Consider the following 20,731-nt stretch of genomic DNA (forward strand, 5'->3'; position numbering starts at 1 on the left):
AAAATGAAAAAACAAAACAAAAAACAAAACAAAACAGAAGTAGTTAGCTCTGTTGAGGAGTTTGAGCAGCGAGAGAGAGAGCAGTTAGGAGACCCAGGAAAGAGACTTGGGGGGGCACAGAGGCTCAGTGGTCTCTCAAGACAGGCTCACTGCCACCCACTCCACAGCAGTCTTCACAGTGAAAGGAGGGAACCTGGGGGCAGGTGGGCAAGCCTCCTGGCAGCTGCAGCAGACAGGCCACACCCTGCTCTCCCCACTGGCCTCCAGCCTGCCCACCTCTATCCCTTCCCAAAAGCCGCTCATGCCGTTTGGAAACCACTCCTCTTTGAAAGCTTGATGGGATTCTAGGAAGACTTTGTTTCTCTCCTCTCTGCTCTGCCTGGCCACAGCTCACACAGCTGTTGTTCAGGCTGTCTCTCGCCTCTGCATTTGCTATTCTACCTCCATGACAAGGGACCACAAGGGCATAGACCTCGTTGCATGGTCCTGTGTCCAGAGGGGAATGCAGCTGATGCTCCCAGAGCACTCTGTATTCTGAGTGTGTCACCAACCTGCTCGTGACCAAGTGACCATGAACTCAGTGTGCGCAGCTCCCACAGCCAAGATAGAGGCCACAGGCCAGGTGGGGTCAGGTCTCACCTGCAGGTCCTCAGGAGAACCTGGACACAGAGTGGGACCAGGCAGAGGCAGATTTAACAGTGGGCACACCGGGTGCGTGCCCTGGCCCCGACTTCTGAAGGACCCTACAAAACCCCGACTTGACACTTTTTTCTAATGTAAGGGGCCCAATATTTTCTTCTGCACCCGGGGCTTCAACAGACCTTACTCTGCCTCTGGGACCAGCCCAGGCATCCGAGTGCTCCTCCTAGTTCTTCTAGAAGAATGGCACACTATCACAGGGTAGGGGCAGGGTAACTGGAATTAATATTGTTAAACAGGGAGGATTACATGCTAAGGTTGCCGTTCTATTTTTTAAAAGTGAGAATAGAAGAGATAAAGAGACAGACTCCCACATGCACCCCAACCAAGATCTACCAGCAAGCTCTTCAAGGGCCAATGCTCTGCCTATCTGGGGCTATCTGTTGCTCAGCAACCAAGCTATTTTTGACACCTAAGGTGGAGGCTCCATGGAGCTATCCTCAGTACCTGGGGTCAATGCACTTGAACCAACTGAGCCACAGCTGAGGGAGAGGAAGAGAGAAAGAGAGAGAGAAGGGGAATGGGAGGGCTGGAGAAGCAGATGGGCACTTCTCCTGTGTGCCCTGACCAGGAATCTACTCCAGGACTTCCACATGCTGGGCCAACACTCTACCACTGAGCAAACTGGCCAGGGCCATGATAAGATTGCAATTCTTTACAGATTTTCCAGACTTGGCACCTGAGAAGCTTGAGGAATGTGTGTCCTGTTCTCTTGTCACCTCCTCCCAATGCCATCATCCTCCCATTGAAGTAGGAAGGCCCTGCTAACCCAGTAAGATTTATAACAGAGCATTAATTCTTTTAAAATTGCTTCAAAGGCCTGACCAGCTGGTGGAGCAGTGAATAGAGCATCACATTAGGATGCAGAGGACCCAGGTGTGAGCCCCAAGATTGCCAGCTTGTGTGCGGGCTCATCTGGCTGGAGCATGGGGTCGCTGGCTTGAGTGTGGGATCATAGACATGACCCTATGGTTGATGGCTTGAGCTCAAAGGTCGCTGGCTTGAAGCCCAAGGTCGCTGGCTTGATCAAGGGGTCATTCGCTCTACCGGGGCCCCTTGATCAAGGCACATACTGTATGAGAAAGCAATCAATGAACAACTAAGGTGTTGCAATGAAAAATTGATGTTTCTTATCTTTCTCCCTTCCTGCCTGTCTGTCCCTATCTGTCCCTCTCTCTGACTCTATCTGTCTCACTAAAAACACAAAAAAATATGCTTCAAAGGCCATTAGGTCAAAAGGCCAGAAGGGCAGAGATAAGAAAAACTGGAACAGCCCTGCCCCTCCTCCCCTCAGGGGGTCTGTGCAGTTGTTTTGTCCAATTATGGTAAATTTGCCTTGTGTTCTGATTTCCAACAGACCTCTGGCTTTTCTGTGGGACACACATGGTGCTGCCACAAAGGATCAGATTAAATGCAAGGCACTCAGATAGTGTCTTTGTAACATGTGGCACCCTTCTGAAGGATTTCTGGAATGACACAAGAAATATTAGACCCTTTACTAATTACACAGGTATGCCAAATTCACGTACTTGCTGAATTTTTAGAAACAAGACAGAGGGATAGAATCCAACTTCATCCACAAAGAGGCAGCAGGTTGGGCAGTGATGTACTGAGGGGCAGCCTGCGTTAGTGGGGGACGTGCCTTCTGAAGCACAGGTACACATTGGAGCTACCATTCCCATCAGCACACGGCGCTGACAACATGCCAGGTTCTGACAGCAGCTTGCAAACTCTGTGGGCAATTTTGATTTTCTCCTTCTACTTGCGTGCTTAACACAGACAGGCTGCTTCCAGGAAATATGGGGTGCATGCCAGCCTGAGGACGACCTCAGAGATGCAGGCTCAGAAGGCCAGCTGGGTCCTCTGCTGCCACTGTCATTGCTGGTCACCACCCAGACCCTGGCCAGGCAACAAGCGTCTTCCTGAATAAGGGTCCTTCCTGATTTGGGCTTTCATCCAAGTCCAATCTTAATTTGGCAACTGCTTCTAAATTTTTCCCAGGAGGCACCACCCTGAGGTCCTGTGTGGTTGTTATTGTCATATAAAGATGATGAGAAGAGGATGGGATTTGAAAAACACTGAGGTCTCAGGGTCCAGGTGAACTTCTTCCTGTAGGTCCACAAATTCCATGGGTCTATGCTCTGCCTTTCTCTGAATCACCTGTTGGTGGAGAGGAAGAGAGCACACCACCGAGACCCCAGTGTATAACTGGCGATCCACACTCTGACCCTGGAGTACTGCCAGGCTTCAGGTTCACCTGTGGCCAAGATCTCAGCCAAGGACAATGTTGGAAAGGTTTAACAAGTGCTCCCTGCAAACAGCAGGATGAGTAATTCATGGGAACAGGTTAGTTTATCTTCTGTGACTTTACCCTTTCCTACTGGGGATGTGGAGGCTCATATGGTAGGGGGCCAGTGGAAAAGGAAGGCCCTAGACCCCATCCCGGCTCAACAGTGTCCTTCCTGACCCCTTGAGACTGGGTAGGGCCATGCACCTCGTTCTGACCAATGAGCTGTGGGAGAATCTGTGGGCAAATATGACACCTGTCACTTCTGGCTAAAACACTTAATGGCCCATGGGGAGCCTTCCGGAGGCCTCCTTCTGTCTGTCACATCAGCTGCAACGGTGGCAGTGGCAGGTCTGTCAGCCTGAGTTGTTGGACAAGGGGCTCTGGACTAGTGACTTTAGCCAAATGGCAAAGTACAGCTTTGTGTGAGAGAAACTGCTTCGGAGGCTCACGTCTGGATGCGCCCCTTCATCAGAGCACAGCCAGAGTCGGGTGGACATAGACACAGACTGCATAATGCGTGGTCAGAGCCGGGGCGGGGGCAGGGGCAAAGCAGAACCACAGCGAAGGGGTGTCTTGCTTCTAAAACAAATATGCAAATTATGCTCACTCTTTTATCAGTCTCTGAAATGTGTATTTTCACAAAAAAATATACTGAGTTTGTTTTTTTAAAAAAATAAAGTGTTGTCTTAACTCTTTTGATAACTTTGGTAAGTTTTGACATGTGCACATGCCTGTGACCTGTCACCATCATCGGGAGAGGCTGGTTGCTAGAACTACCATGCTTGCTCCAGCTGTTTGCAGTCCTTGGCTTGTTTATTCCGGGCTCTAAGAAACCACCGGTCTGCTTTCTGTCACTATAGATTAGTTTTCATTTTCTAAAACAGAACACTTATGTATAAATCTAACAAAATATGTATGTATGAGGGTTATAGAAGGAAAACATCAAAATTCTGACAAATGAAATTTAAAAAGAACTAAAATAAATGGAAAGATATTCCATATTTGTGAATAGGAAGACTCACTATTGACGAGATACCAATTCCTCCTAATTTGATATATAGAAATTCAATGCAATCTTAGTCAATATCCCAATAAGTTATTTTGCAGATACTGACAAAGTGACTCTAACGTGTATATGAAGAGGCAGAAGACCCAGAATAGCTGACACAATATCGGAGGAGAAGACCCAAGTTGGACAACTGACACTACTGACTTCAGTACTTACTATAATGCTGCGATTAAGAAGATGGATGTACTGGAAAAATAGCCAACAGCTCAATGGAACATCATAGAGAGCCCACAAATAGACCTCTTATGCAAATATAGTCAAAAGACTTTCACAAAGTAGCAAAGGCAACATGATGGAGAAAATATAGTCTTTTCAATAGATAATGCTGGAACAACTGGACATCCACATACAGACTAAGAGAGATCTAGATACAGACCTTTAATTTTTCCTCAGAAAAATTAACTCAAAAGGGATCTTAGTGTACACTTAAATGTACAACTCCAAACTATAAAACTCCTAGCAGAGAATGTAGGGGGAACATCTTTGGTTTGGCAACAACTTTTAGATACAACACTAAAGGTATCTGATTCATGAAAATAATAGTTAATAAGTTGGGTTTTCATTAAAATGGAAAACTACTCTGTGAAAGAGCATGAATAGAATGAGAAGACAAGACACAGACTGGGAGAAAATATTTGCAAAAGGGAAATGTGACAAAGGGCTGTTACCCAAAGTACACAAAGAACTCAAACTCAGCCACCAGGAAACAAACCACCTTATTTAAAAGTGCAAAGCTCTGAGCACCTCACCAAAGAAGACACACAGAAGGCAAACAAGCCTATGAGAGAATGTCCAACATCCTATGTCAGCAGGAACCTGCAAATTAAAATAACAATGAAACACTACTAAACAACTACCAGGATGGCGAGAATCCAAAACATGATGATACCAGATGCTGGCGAGGAAGTGAACAGAAGTCTCATTTATGACTTGGTGGGAATGCAAAACAGTTCTACATTGGAAGAGGATTTTGACAATCTACTAAATTTAACACATTCTCTCTTTCCATATGATTCAGCAGTCACCTTCCTTAACATTTGTTTGAAAAAGCTGAAAACTCATGACCACACAAATCCTGCACACAAATGTTTATAGCTGTTTGATTTTTAATTGCCAAAACTTAGAAGCAACCAAGAATCCTTCAGAAGGTGCACGGATATAAATATACTATGGCACACCCGTACAACGGAATATTATGTAATGATAAACACACTATCAAGCCATGAAAAGACATGATGGAACACTAAAATGTATGATATGAAGTGAAAGAAGCCAGTTCTAGAGTATAGCCTTCCACCTAGAGTATAGTTTTCCTCCTAGAGTATAGCCTTCCACCTATATGACATTCTGAAAAAGGAAAAACCATAGAGGAAAAGATCAGAGGTTGCGAGCCACAGGGAGAGGGAGGGGTGGGCAGGCAGAGCACAGGGAATGTTTAGGGTGGTGAGACTACTCTGTGTGACACTGTAAGGATGTGTCTGTGGAGGCTCATCAACTGTAACAAAGGTTCCACTCTGGACTGGGGAGAAGTTTTGATCATGGGGGAGACTATGCAAGCATATAGACAGGTGTATTTGGGAAATCTGTATTGTCTGATCACTTTTTCTGCAAGCCTAATATTGCTCTTAAAATAGTTTAGAAAAAGCCTAAATAGCAGAAGGGCTGCTTTCAGAAGAGGAAATGGACTGGGAGGGGGCAGAGCTGCCCAAGTGGATCAACTCACAAGATGCGTATTTATGTGTGTGAGTGTATGTGCACGTACACAAGTGTGGACATATGGGGTGCATATATATACATACATGTGAATGTATGCATGCATGTATTATGTGTGTCTGAGTGTGCATTTATATGCATGTATGTGTGTTGACTGTAGACTGTGACTCAACAAGAGGGTGAGTTTTTAAGCATCAAGGTTAAGTCCAGCCATAGACGAGGCTCTTTCATTAAAGAGTGAGCTCTCAGTCTGTAGAGGTATACTAGCAGAACCTGAGTGACCTTTCCTCAAGGATGTCACAGGCAGGACAGCGAGGCTGGTCAGGGGCTGGGTCCTCTCCACTCAGATGACATCGAAAGACCCTGTAGAGTGGGGCCCTGTGACTCCAGGGCACTCCTGTGTGAGGATCTCCTAGAGACTGCTCGCCGGGAGCACTTTCTTTAGGTGCCTTTCCTGATTCTGTGAGTGTTCACTGGCTGTCTTTCTGTGCGCCTCACTCTTGGGAACCCCGGAAACCCCACCCAGGGAATGTCATTAGCAACACACTCAGGAGGGCAAAGACAGTGACAGTGTCACTCTCCAGGTTGATTCTTGCAAAGCTAACCCTGCCCAGTAATGAGCCACACTGGAGCTAGCCCTGTGCCACAGGCAGGGAATTTGGGGGCAAAGAACCAGACATGTTTAGAGCTATTATGGCTCTTCCCTTCCTACGTTTTTTAAAATGTTTTTCTTAGCATTTCAGAGGCCCAGGAAAGATGTCCAAGCAAAGGGGGGACCACACCCTCACCTCTGCCACCTGACGAGACCCAGACACATCTCTTCCTAAGGCCACAGGTGGAGGGGATTCAAAGAATATAATAACCAGCTCTCTGTGCTAATGACTGTTTTAAGTATATAAAAAAAAAGACATACGGAAAGGTAGTTTACTATTTCACGTATTTAACACTTAACAATAAAAGAGGTACACAAAACTAGATTATGTACAAGACAAAGTTTTAAAATATTAATAAAAATATTAAATAATACCTGACAAAAAACAATAAAACACCTATTTAAGGTATTTCCATATTTGCTTCTTGACTGGCATCCTCACTTGCCATTTTTCTCACCTATGGATGGAACAAACATTACTACGGGCGCTTAGAATACACTGTTGCACAGATGAATGTTAAAAAAGAGTAAAGAATGTAAATTTGTGTTTACACATTGGACAGCTGCTCAGGTGCCCTCCTTAGAGAGAACCTTGATGACAAGTGCCATTTTAACCAGTTTGCTGAACTCAACAAAAAATTAGGTATCGGTTCTGCTGATCCGCTGCGACCCAGTGGAATCCTACCACTGGAGCAGATCAAAATCTAAGAGGTTTCCAAACAGACATGCAGACAAAGAGCAGGGCAACCACTCTACTGCACTAGGTGCCCAGGCATCCTCGTCACAAGGAGATGGAGGCATTGGCTGCTCAGCGCTCAGCAGCAGTGGCTGTTACAATGCCCATCCACACCAGCTGGCAGGGATCTAGCAGGAAGAATGCTGCTCTGACAGAATGAGCACATCACAATGACTTCCCGATAGATGAACTAAAGCACCTAGAGGAGAAGACACAATTTTTCTGACCTGCATAGACGCCATCATTGGGCTTGGGTCGACCATGTCAGCACCTGAGGCTTGTCTAAATTCCACTTCCACAACCAGCGGCTTTGCTAGTTGGTTTGCCTCCACATCTGCTGTGTGCCTGGTGCCAACCCTCAGAACTTAATTGTACAAAATGACCCTGGCGTCTGGTGCCGAAGAGTTACAATTACCTGCTGGGTCAGGGCCAGAGCTTGCCCAGGGCGGGCCACTTACCTTCTCATTTTTCTTCTCATCTGGTCTGCACCCTGCGTTGGTGGGGCTGGAGGCTGACAGGTCACTGACGGTGCCTGCTTCAGCCTCCCCACTGAGGTTGCCGGCAGTGACATTAGGAGGTGTGATGGCTGATGCTGCTGACATGAGTGGGATGGCTGGCTGGGGGCACTGGGCCCCAGTGACAGGCTGCGCTGGGGGCTGGTGGAGGTGCTGCGGGGACACTATGGAGTGGTGCCTGAGGCTGGCGATGGGCAGGTGGGACGGGGAGTTCTGGGTGCGCAGGGGCGACACGGTGGCGGTGGGTCGGTTCTGAACCTGAGCAGAGCAGTGGGCAGCTGGAGTGAGGGGTTGGAGAGACAGTGGGTTGAGAGGTTAGTTTGCGACCTGCTGTGCAATTGCAACGAACCCATTCCTGGGACAGTCTACCCAGTCTTCTGCAGACCTGGGCACACGTCCCAGGGAGACCCGAGGCCCAGCACCCCAAGGACGCACAGACTGCCTCCCCTTAGGACCAAGACTCCACTTCCCCATCGCTTCCAGTTTCCTGCTGAGTATCGGAGTGTCTGCTGTGACAGGCCGATGCACTTGCCCTTGATAGAGTGTTCATCGAGGTCAGGCCTGAAAGAGAACCCTGAGGCGCCTGCACATGAGGCGTCACCATCAACAGCTCCCAGACTGCAGTGCCAGTGCTTTCTTTCTGAAGTGGTGCCCGGCCCAGGTGAGCTGTGCCAGTTGTAGGACAAAGTGCTGCATGTCCCTCCCTGCCCCCCGCAACCCAGGAAGCAGGTACCCCCTTCCCTGCCTGCACACCATAGCCCAAGTTTCCTAACACATAACAGGAGCCTTGTGGATGGACACAGCCCCTTGCCTAAGGGTGCTAGGACTCTAAAGAAAGTCATCTGTAGAAATCTGTCACTTGAACAGATAGTTCCCTTCAAACACAGTACTGTGTTAAAACGAATCCCAAGACAGCTCCTGTTAGTATTGAAGAACCATCTCCTTACTAAGTCAGAAACACGGAGGGGAGAGGACGAGCCATCCTACAGGCCAGTGAGTTCTAGCCAGGAAGCACCTGGCCCCAGAAGAGAGACACAGCTGGTGCAGCAGCAGACAGGACTTCATACCAAGTGTCCCCCTAACATTGCACAACTCAGCTCCAGGTGTGTTTGCTTTGTTAGCTGGGAAAAAGGTATGTCCCACTGTTGCTATTTCTTGGAACCAGACTCTGTGGCACACATGGAGGACTCAGTAATGGGGAAATATACATGCAGTGAAGCAGTATCTCAGCCCCACATGCACCATGGACAGAGCACGCACTTACATGCCTGTCCACCTGCCCCTGCAAAGCAACCCCTTCCTCTAAGACCATGCTGGAGCCTGTCCTCTCATTCTAGGAAAGGGAGGCATAGGGAGGTGTATCCACGGTTTTAAAAAAAAAAATTACTGAGGGTTTGGGATGGCTCTAGATCCTCCCTCAACACAGCTCCTCATTTCAAAGGAAGACCAGGTCAGGCAATGACACAGATCAATAGAGCCACCGGAGTCACACAACCACCATGGGGTAATCAGGACTTGGCCAGTACTCCTGGGGTCATTTATTCACCTCTCCCCTGCTGTCTGAACTCTTCTACACCCAAGCTTAGTAGCCCTTTGACGGGAGGTAACGCTCAGCTAAGGAAGAGCATTTGCACTTGGGCCCCAGGCACACGGCAGGCAAGGCTTCCAGTTCTTGGTTCTCCTGCTGAAGGCGCACACCACTCACCGCCACCTCGAGCTAGCTTTCACCATGCTACACATCCCCTTACTAAACCGCATGCAAAGCAAGAGAGGGTATTCCAGAAAGTTCTAAGTCCACCTGCCACATGGTTTTTCTGGCATCCTCTCTGAATCTCTCCCATACTTCCTCCAGTCAACCACTCTGGTCTCTTGACTGCTCCTCACACACACATGCAGGCTCTCTCACCCTGGACACGTGGTGCCCCCTGGCTCTGTCACACAGACCGCCTTCCCCCAGAGAGCTGCTTGGCTGCCCCCCTCAGCAGCTCCCAGTCAGCTCAGACGCTACCTTCTTGGGAAGACTTGTGCTCACCATCCCAATGAACAGTGCCACCTGCCCTTCTGCAACCCCAGATCCCCTTGCCTTGCTATAACTTTTTTTTAATTTTAATTGAATTTATTGGGGTGACCCTGGTTGACATAATAAAGGTTTCAGGTGCCTAATTCTACAACACATCTCTGTACAGCATATTGTGTGCTCACCCCCCTCAAGTCAAGTCTCTGCCATCACCATCTGTCTCCCCTGTGCCCTCCTCCACCTCCCTCATCCCTGGGCAATCACCACACTGTTGTCCATGTCCATGAGTATTTTGTCCTTTTTTGCTCTATCCCTCCACTTCTCTCACCCAACCTCATGCTGACAGCTGTCAGCCTGCTCTCTCTGTGTGAGTCTGTCTCTATTTCACCTGTTAGTTTTTTTGTTCATTAGGTTCCATGTATACCATATTTCCCATGTATAGATGCAACCTTTTTCAAAAAATTTGGGGTCTAAAAACTGGGTGCATCTTATGCAGTGGTTGTGGCATTTCAATTGCCATAAACAGAACTGAGGACGAGGCAATATATGAAGACAGTGATTCATCATCAGTCACAGATGAGGACAAGCTAATGGACGGGAGTTTTGACAGTGATGAGGAGTCAGATGAATTTTATGATGAATAAAACTTGAGTTCAATTACTTTATGTAATACATTTTTTTTTCAAATTTCAGACCCCAAATTAAGGTGCAACTTATACATGGTAGCATCTTATACATGGGGAAATACAGTAAGTGAAATCATATGGTACTTGTCTTTCTTTGACTGGCTTATACCACTTAGTATAATTATCTCCAGGTCCAGCCAGACTGTTGCAAAGGGTAAGATTTCCTTCTTTTCTATGGCTCCATAGTATCCCGTTGTGTAAATGTACCATAGCTTTTTTACTACTCATCCACTGATGGGCACTTGGGCTGCTTCAAATCTTGACTATTGTAAATAACACTGCAGCGAACATAGGGGTGCATATAATCTTTTGAATTAGTGTTTCAGGCTTCTTAAGATATATTCCCAGAAGTGGAATTGCTGAGTTAAAAGGCAGTTCCATGTTTTTTTGTTTTGTTTTGCTTTTTAGCTAACTCCATACTGTGTTCCACAGTGGCTGCACCAATCTGCATCCCTACCAATAGTGCAAGAGGATTCCGTTTTCTCCACATCCTCTCCAACACCTGTTTGTTGATTTATTGATGAGAGACATTCTGACAAGTGTGAGGTGATACCTCATTGTGGTTTTAACCTTTCTTTTCTACAAAGGCACTATCTCCTTTTAATAATCTGTTAATAGATCTTTTTATTGTGTACTGACTGTCACACACTCTGTCCACCCCCCCACACACACACACCATAATGCAAGTGCCATGAGTATGGGACATTTGCTATTTAATTACAAACAGCTAGAATAGTGCTTGGCAGTAGTAGGTGCTCAAATTTTTTTAAAAAAATAAGTGAACAAGGGCCCTGGCCAGTTGGCTCAGTGGTAGAGCGTCAGCCTGGCGTGCGGGAGTCCCGGGTTCGATTCCTGGTCAGGGCACACAGGAGAAGCGCCCATCTGCTTCTCCACCCCTCCCCCTCTCCTTCCTCTCTGTCTCTCTCTTCCCCTCCCGCAGCCAAGGCTCCATTGGAGCAAAATTGGCCCGGGCGCTGAGGATGGCTCTGTGGCCTCTGCCTCAGGGGCTAGAATGGCTCTGGTTGCAGCAGAGTGACGCCCCGGATGGGCAGAGCATCACCCCCTGATGGGCATGCCGGGTGGATCCCGGTTGGATGCATGCAGGAGTCTGTCTGACTGCCTCCCTGTTTCCAGCTTCAAAAAAATACAAAAAGGAAAAAAAATAAAATAAAAATAAGTGAACAAATCTTTTAAAAAAGAGCATCTCATCTAAAACATGCTCATATATTTCACAGAATTAAACCACTAGGGAAGAAAAAAATACTCCATCAGAAAAAAAAAAAAAAAGAAGCTTGATATATTATACTGGCTGGTGGCAAAATGCGGAATTCCATGATCTTCAGTAGGATTCTCCCTCAGTTTCACCCTTTCTGCATCAGCCAGCCGAGTGTTGACACAGATGACGGCCCACTAGTGAACCTATGAGTCAGTGTAACAAAATGACCCACAGGAGAGGTAGGCTGTTTGAGAAAATGCCATTCATTATTCCATTCCCTGGTTTCCCCTTTCTTCTCCTCTTTAAACCTTTGGCATATTTCTGTAGTCCTGGAGCCCCAAGTCCCATTAGCTCTCTGTCCCTAGGACCTAGAAACTCTCCTGGCACCTGGTCAGTGCTTTATAAAAAGTAGTTGAATGAATAAACGACCCATTCCATTATCAAGTCCATCCCTTCCTATTCTCTGGTTCCCACTTCCCAGTGAAATGAAATACCATCACTCCCACAGCTCCAGGCCAACCTCATTCTCAACTCCTCACTTCCAGACCCGCCCTTCCCTCCAGTGCTAAGGACCAGGACACAGGTCTCACCAGCCGACCCCTCCCCTTCCCCAGGTCCTCTCCCCTGGCTCAGAGCCTCTCTCGTCTACCAGCTTTTGTCCCGCAATTTACTAACAAACTCATCTCTCCCATTTAAAAAAAAAAAGTCATCTTCCTTTTATACTTTTTTTTCTATTTAATACCTCTTTTTCCTGTTATGTATTCTTGGATATGAAAGTAAATTGGCATAGAAACTGGCATCAGCAAACCAAGTTCTCCATCCATCTGCTGTTCCAATCACATCACAGTGAGTGAGGTCCCACGGTGGGGACTGCCCCTCTTGTTGCCACTCCTGTGCCTCTAGTGCCCTTCTGCTGAGTCTGCTCAGACAATTCAGAACAGTGTCACCTCCTCCTGAGAACCTCCCATAAACTTTTCCATGCCTGATGCTCCTCCCAATCTGAGGGCACCCTTTCTCCTCCATGCTTTCTGAGACCCTACGTTTCCCTCCATCGTAGTGTTTTTCAAAACCTACGGAAAGAGCCAGTTTCCTTGCCCATCTCTCTAACTGGCGGTGGAGAAGGGGTCTATCTGGTTCTCCTCTGCATTTCTTGCCCCTCACAGACTGCCGAGTGTGAATAGAGCTCTCTTTCAGTGCTATTGGCTGAGGACTCTATGGCGCTGCAGGGCTCTTGCCCTGGCTAAGCACTGGCATGAGGCTGTGTGGACACAGTACTTTGCAGGAAGTGCTGCCCCTCAAAAAATAATCACAACACTTAAGTGGAACAAATCATGCTGCACGCTATGGCCATGATTATTGTGCTTGTGTCAAACTGCTTGACTTTGGCTCAAGGTGAGATCATTGATGAAGTGCTTCTTACCTGCTCGGGCTGGGTTTGCCAAAATGAGTCATCACAGCTGGGTACAGTCAGTTAACCTGTACTGTGAACGCTCCCCACCCTGCCCCTCACAAAATGCAGAGTAAAGTGGAAAATGCTGAGGGACATCAGTGGCAGGAGCCATCCTTCAGCCCAGTGGTGACAGCAATACGTGGGAGCAGGGGGTGGGTGTTAGGTTTGGAATGCACCAGGGAAGCCATTATAACCACCCGTGTGCTGCTCTGTATGTAACATTAAACTGACAGAAGGGAATGCTTGTCACAATGGCAGTTACTGTGGTGACTGAGGACTGAGACCCAAGGTTGCACTGCCCCCAATCACACCGATTTCTTTAGATTCTGCTTGTTATCCCACAGAGGGAGAAATGGCTGGCAGATCTCGCTTCTTCCTCTGAATGGGGACAGTCACCAGCCAGCTGTGGCGTGGGAAGGACGTCATACTGGTATTCATGCAGATAACATTGTGCGTGCTAGGAAGTGCACCGGCGGAGGCGGGGCTGTGGTGGTGCACAGAGAAATATCTGTGTGGCGTGCAGACTGAGTGGACAGCATGTTACAGCCAGAAGGGACCTGGTTTGAGACTTTAGGTGTCCCAGGTCCTGGACGGGGACTCCAAGGGCCAAGGAGATCAGTATTTTGTGTGGAGCACCAGTCAGGGAGCTCTGCTGTGGGTCCATTTGGTTCCCTGGCCACTACAAGGGCTGTATCCTCAGATGAAGGCTCCCAGTAACCAGTGTCGGATGCTTGAGCCAGGCTAGAAGCCTAGCTAATAGGAAGGTGACAGGGGAGAAGAGGTCTGGCTCCAGATGACACTGCCGTAGAGCTCTCTCAGGACAAGGACAGCGAGCTCCTCCCCAGCCCTGCAGGCCACAGCTGCAGACACAGGACTCACTCTTGTTTTTTAAAGAAGAACAGATACATATGAAAGGCTACTAGGAACTCCCAGAGTCTCTGAGATGCCTCGGTCAGTCTTGTTGGCTCTGTAGCCAGGAAAGTGCCAAGCCTACCCACAAGGTTTCCCTGGGCCAGATCCCATGGCTGCTGGACATGAAGGCCACCAGAATGAGGCCAGGCACGGGCATCCGAAGGCCACCTCCAGCCACTGATGACCAGGCACTGCAATCCACAAGTCCACCCTGCTGCCCCTGAAAGGCCCCTCGATGTTTTCACCACCGCCTTCCTCCCTGGACGGGACCCACGTAACCTCTCATATTTTGTCATCTGAATGGAGGGCACGTGTAGAGTCCAGGTCATGTATGTCTACCCCTGATGTGAGAGGCACACACAACTAATCTTCCTGGTTAGTTGGTTCCAGAAACCTGGACACTGGAATTGGTTCTCCACTCTACCTGACCTCTTCCATCATATCTAAGTCACAGCCATTCTGCCTCTGTAGTAGCTCACCATGCTCTCCCCTTGCTGGGTCCAGATCCGTTGTCACCTGTCACTTATGCACAGCAACACCGTTCGCTGGCTCCTGGCCATAGGTTGCCCCACACTGCCTCTTGCTCCCTGCTGTGCCTGGTGATCTTTACAGTGTCAACCCTCTGGCTTCAAATCCTGTGGTGGGTCCCCACCACCTTCAAGAGAGGATCCACCCCCCAGACCTGGTGCTAACTGTTGTTTACTTGTTTGAATCTCATGCACCAAGAACACCAATAATATTCTTATTCTCGGACAGCACAATAAAATGTCCATGCTGTGCAGAGAGTCTCGTGCAGTGTCTGTGGATGTGATGTGGTTTGTCGAGGAAGACATGGGTCCACAGCCACGCTGGCAGCCCCATCACCGAGCCAGTTCCTGTCCCCACACTCAGGCCCTCACCAGGCTCCTGCCAGCTCTGTCCTGACGAAACCACTCACTGCTGGTAGAGCAAGACTATGCTCAGCCACTTTTGTCTGACTACTTCTTCCTTCCTGCTTCAGATGTACCCTTCCTTGTCCCCTGAGTGTCACCATGCTGCTCATTCTGGGATGGCCCTCTTCTGAGAAGCCCTGCCTACTCTCCCTGTCCAGGTCCCCAGGGCCCCATGCCAGGGCCCCCACACAGCAGCATCGCCCTCCTAGCCAGCACTGTCCACTGGCTGGGAGCCTGTGAGAGCTGACAGTTGGAACATGCTCTGTGTGTTAGGAGGCACATGACTCAAGCTGATTCATGCCATATTTAGGGGTTCCTCCTGTCACCTAAAAGCTCAGACTGGCATTAGCATGGGACCATGCAGGCCACTTGCCCCAAAGAGTAACTGGGGAAGGGTGGCCAGGGCACATCTACCCACCAGTCCATCAGCAAGGGCCTCAGGAAAAATTGCAGCCCATGCCTGCACTGGAAACTGTCCCGACTCTCATCCTCGGGAGGCTGCATCTGGGGCATGGCTAACAGTTCGTCTGCTGGTTAACTAGGTTCTAAAAGGTAGCACATTTTAATGCCCCAAAGAGTTCACATTCTTTTTGTCCTTTAAGTCTCACTTTGAGAACAAGAGAGATGATTTCTAGAGAATAAGGTTGGCAGAGCGGGGGGAATTCTGTGTCATATAAATGAAGCTTAGAGTCACATCTTCCTGCTTTGGGCTCCTTTCCTGCATGGTGACCGTGCTGCTGGCCCCACAGTTTCAGAGTGATTGGTGTGGGCTCCTGGGACTGTCACACAAGTCAAACTCCAGCAGTTCTCATTAGCTCAATGCTAAGCTTCCAAACAAGGCGTGTTTACTTTCTTGACGCCTGTAAGACACCCCCCCTCCCATAATTTCTCATCACTTCACACCATACTAGGAGTAAGCCAGTTTTTCCTTAAGTTATACCAGCCTATCTACTGATAGTGCTGACATGAGGTGAAGGTGCCACAACCGTAACTCCTTCCAGCTTCGGGGACATTCTAGGTCTGTGTCTCATCACAGCCCTGTCCCAGGAGGTGCCCAGCAAGTGGAGCTCATATCCTCCTAGGGGCCTCACAAGGGAGAGTCCAAAACCACTTCTGCTGATCTTATTAGTCCATGCAGTCCTCTTGCTACAATGAGATGTATAACAGTCTTAAATTCTCTAATATGTTCCAGCTGTTGGGATGCGGTTGTATGGTAAGTCAGATTTCCTGGAGATAAGCAGAGGTCGACTGTAAGAAACAAATACCCCTCACCTCCCCCACACACACTCTGTTCCCTCTGTGAACTGCCTGACACCTGGGCCAAAATGTCTCTACGATTTGTGTACCCAAGACCCCAACCCCTTGTCAAACTGTTCTGGAGAGTGAGGTCCCAAAATGACTGGTACATACCTGTGGGGACAGTGCTCTGGGCTTGGCTGGCCACCGGTGGGGCTGAGTGCCACAAACAAGTGCCCTTTAGGGGAAAGGTTGCCTGGGGCTGGGCCTGGGCTGTGATGACAGTGGTGGCAGGGCTTCTCAAAGTCCCAGCGCCTGGGTGGGTGGTGGTGGCCATCCCTTTGGCCAGTGGAGACCCTCTAACCACGTTATTGTGGGGTGGCCCAGCCCCTCCTAAGGGAGCGCTGAGGAAATAAAGCAGAATGAATTTGTGTGGCGGTGCTGATGAAACCACACTACACAGGCCACTGATAAAGGTCTGCTCTGCACGCTGGTCCCCAGATGAAGGCCAAGCAGGCCAGGATACAAATCCCAAACCAATGCCAAGATAACCCTTGTGGGCAAGCAGTGCCCCGAGTTCCAGCTGGCAAGGACACCCTTTATAAAACCTTCATGGGGGCTTGCTCTCAATGTGAATAATCAAGAAATAGCAGAACTCTAAAACAACAGAGGAATGATTCTGATCCATAAAATATTTTGCTACTGTTTCATTCTAACAAACACCTGTGTGTCCCCAAATGCATCCAGGAAGAACAGGTGACTCAGTCACATCCCAGGAGGCTTGGACACACCTGAGACATGGTGGGAAGCGGTGGCCAGAACCCACTCCCTCTTGATACTCCTGTTCAGCTGGCCTCTGACAGGCATAGAGAAGCCATGTCCCGCTGAGCAATGCCAGAGAACTTACAGTTTCGTACCAGGGAACAGATGCCTTTCCACCCCACAGCTCCAGATGAAACCAGCTCAGAGTGTTTAAGAAATACAAAAGGAAACAGAGCTTGGAAAATGGGCTTTTCATCCTTGGGATTGCACTAAATCCATATACTGGCTGTGGGCATGCAGAATATGGCAGGGTCAGGTCTTGAAAGCTTCCAGAGGTTTAGATTTGGGGGACTGCAATGTCTTCCATCTGTCCAAAAGCTCAGTCAACTCCTCTTTGTCCCCTTGGGATCTCAGTCATGAGCCACCAGAAGCCACACATGGTTGAGAACAGGCATGGCCAGGCCCATGGCTTCCGGGCCCCTCTCTGTGTGGCTTGTACCACTGGGTCTGACATCTAAAGGGAGAAGCCCATGAAGCACTGAGTCAGCTTTTGCCAAACAGCTGCAGGGAAAGGGCCTCCGGGATAAGTTGGATGTCGGGGACCACGGCAGCCCTCACAAGCCCTCAAAGCTGCTCTGAGACCACTCCCAGCAAAGCACCAGGTCAGCTGCTGGCCACAACCATGAAATTTTTTTATCCTATCTGCCATCTCCTGAATTCACTTGTACTCTTAAGAAATTTTTAAAAATTACTAATAAACTAGGCTCACAAATACAACCTTTCCCAGGAAGGGTTGGGAAGAGAGATGTGTGAGCCCATTTCTAGGCCAGCCCTGCTCTGGCTGCTTTGAGAAGAAGCATGGACCAGTCTAGCCCTCAGTGCAAGGTCTGAGCATCATTTAATTGTTTGCACCACATTCTTGTTTCAAAGGGAGCATAAAGCTAAGGGCCCGTCTTCAGTGTTGGTGTGTCCTGCAGTGGGGACATAGTGCTGACCCAAAGGGTTTCCATGAGAGAGACTGGCTGACATAAAACCACACAACAGACCCAGCTATTCAACAGGAAATTCTCAGACAACTCTGGATAACAATTTCAGTGGATATTTTAAGTTGCTCTGTTTTGTTGAGCGTTTTTTTTTAAATAAAAATAATATAATAGAAAATATGTGAAACACAGAAAAGCACAAGGAAGGAACGACTCAGCTTTTCAGAGTGTAGCGTTTTTCCTTTGCACACATGACTAGGTGCGTGTTTATGTATGACCAGCCTGTGCGACACACCGACATGCCACTGGCCTCACTGTGCATGTTCACATAGACACCCTTCTGGTTTTACTTTCCTTGGTGACCGCCTGTCCCCACCTGTGCTGCTGCCCAACTCTGGCTCGTCCTGTCCCTATCCTCTCCCCCGGCAGCCAGTGTCTGATCAGGAAAAGACAAGCACATCTAACTGTGGAGTTCTTGTCATACAGAGCCTCGTTCACGGGGATTTCAGCTCCAGGCCAAAGCCCGCAGGCAGGGGTGTCCTGTGTGCCTTCCGAACTATGTTTCTGGGGGGCGCAGACCCAGCATGGCCTCACCTGAAGGCAGATGTCACGTAGTTTCCTGGGAACACCCCAGAGAGCCCAGACCTCAAGGATGTTCCCTTGAACCAGCCATCCTGACACTTCTCGAGAACACGGTACATCTCCCCCTTGCGCAGCTCCAGCTCGTCACTCTTCTGGGGCTTGTAGGCGTAGAGCGCCAGGTACCTGCAGGCAGAGGCAGGGCAAGGATAAATGGTGGCAGGCAGGGCGGGTGCAGGACTCCTGGGGGTCATCCAGCCCCCTGTCAGCTCTTCTGTGGGTGAACCCAGCCTATAGAGTGTCTGAGGCCTTGGGAACTTGCACACACACAGCACATGACTTGCTCTTCACAGGAAATAAAGACAGCGGTAGGGGAGGGGGAAGCCATGTAGGAAATGGGCAGAGTTCAGCCTCTTGACCTTGAGCCCATGGTTACTGCACAGCCCTGCAGCTGCCCAGGCAAGTGTGCATCCCACACCTCCTTTCTGGTCTGACAGCTCAGTGAGGCTATATGACACATCCAGGGCCCAGGGGCATGTCAGAAGTAGAACTGGGGGCTGGGTCCTTGGGCTCACTCCTTTGCTTTTGTGTTTATGTTCCCTACATTGGGCATAGCTTGATGCTCTGGGCAGGAGAGCACTGCAGGGGATAAGAGTAAGGTGAGCAGACTAGAGTGCGCTCTCCCCGTTTGTCTGACGGGCCAGGTAGTCCACCACGCTGCGCTGCGGGAGCTGCAAAAGCCCTTTCTAAGGAAAAAGCAGTCTAGCGAGGGAAGTTTTGGTTGCACTCTTTCTTGAAACATTCATACCATAACTAATTTATGGTAACACTGTAAAAATTCCTTGGCCGTCGAATCAAGAAGAGGTGCTTGGAGTGTTAAGGTTAAGACGTGGGAATGGCGTGGCAGGTTTTATTTTGTTTTGTCTTATTTATTTTAAGGCCACTGGAATTTTTGATGTCCACAGGATTTTCATTCTGTTCTAGCATGTTCCTCATGAGGCCTCTTAGGTCCAAGATGCCTTGTTCTCAGCTGAACCCTACTTAGTCATGTCACATTTCTGTATCCATCTCCTAAGAAGGCCCCTTCAAGGGTCAGCCAGGTGCCCTGGGCATGTCTGAGCCTCTTCAGGCCCCAGAGACCCCACACGTCCTGGAAGTGGTCAACTAAAACCTCTGGTCTCTTATTGAAATGAAGCTCCTACCCACTTTCCTGCCTCTATCTTGTGAGCAAATACAGTTGCCTGATGCAGTTCTCACCATAGTTCAAAACCAACCACTCTCACTCCTCACAACCCAGAGCAGCAAAGTATTCCACAGTGTTACCGCGCGCAGTATTACCACAGTGTTACATTGCAAGAATCTAATAAATGGGAATGGTCTGATGCTTTCTGGCTCTGCAGTTCCTCTACTGTCTGCCCGAATTCAGTGTGAACCTGCCTGGCCTTGGCCACTGGCATTACTGCCAGCATCTTGCATTATCTTTTTTTTTACTTTTTTAGTCTACTAGAATCTAGTGAACAAATGAACTCACAAGCACTACTGTTTTCACAGGCAGTCTGTTGGGTGTCTTCAAGCATTGCAGTCCTGAACCTTTATTCCTTGCTCGTTTCTACAGCAAGACCTTCTGTCTACATAAAATCTGTCTACAGATTTCCCCTCCATTTTAATCAAGGAGAGAAGTATTCTAGTACCCTGTCAATTCCCCACCCTCTTCCCTCTCCTTATCAATAGCTTGCTGTGTTCTCGGTAGGTGACTGCTTCCCATTGCTCCTGATAAGTTCTTTTGGTTGCCAGGGCCACACAGCTCAAATTAGAGAGATATGCCCACTTGTGATTGTTCACTAGGTGCCTGCCAGAGGAAAGCTGGTGCAGCCAGGTGGGAGTGTGGCCTGGGAGCACTGCTTAGGGGAGGAGTACTACCCATGCTCAGAAGGCCGGGGAAGTGCTCTGATTGAGGTGCCCTGGAGCTGGAGGAGGTATGCGTCCACCATGGCTGACCTGAGTGATTAGGCCTTTTATTTTGAAGCACGTAACTCAACCTGTAGAAGGCAAACCCAAGCGCTCATGAGGATTTCAATAAGCAGGGCTACTGAAGTTATTCCATCATGGACCTTCAGATCTGCCTGGCCAAGCATGTGAGGGTTATAGACGCCCTGGCTCACGAGCTCACAGCAGCACCTGTGCTTGTGAAGGCCCCCTCCTCACGTGCAGCTTCAGGCCACCTGTGAACCTGACTGATGACACTGCTTTGGGGAGAACAGTCAGAAAAAGAGAAAGCAGCTCC

At 48.8% G+C, this 20,731-nt stretch overlaps 1 protein-coding gene across 3 annotated transcripts in view; it reads right to left on the minus strand.

Moving 5' to 3' along the window:
- SH3RF3 (SH3 domain containing ring finger 3) overlaps nucleotides 1–20,731 on the minus strand; it is a 188,481-nt gene that overhangs the window by 24,269 nt on the left and 143,481 nt on the right. For all 3 annotated transcript variants that reach the window (XM_066268547.1, XM_066268548.1, XM_066268546.1), the window contains 3 exons: nucleotides 18,463–18,633; nucleotides 16,298–16,527; nucleotides 7,618–7,952 (listed from right to left, as the gene is read on the minus strand). In XM_066268547.1, the coding sequence (XP_066124644.1) occupies nucleotides 7,618–7,952; nucleotides 16,298–16,527; nucleotides 18,463–18,633 (736 nt within the window). The remainder of the gene's footprint in view (nucleotides 1–7,617; nucleotides 7,953–16,297; nucleotides 16,528–18,462; nucleotides 18,634–20,731) is intronic.

The sequence above is a fragment of the Saccopteryx bilineata genome, chromosome 3 (assembly GCF_036850765.1).
Source record: "Saccopteryx bilineata isolate mSacBil1 chromosome 3, mSacBil1_pri_phased_curated, whole genome shotgun sequence".
Classification (NCBI taxonomy): domain Eukaryota; kingdom Metazoa; phylum Chordata; class Mammalia; order Chiroptera; family Emballonuridae; genus Saccopteryx; species Saccopteryx bilineata.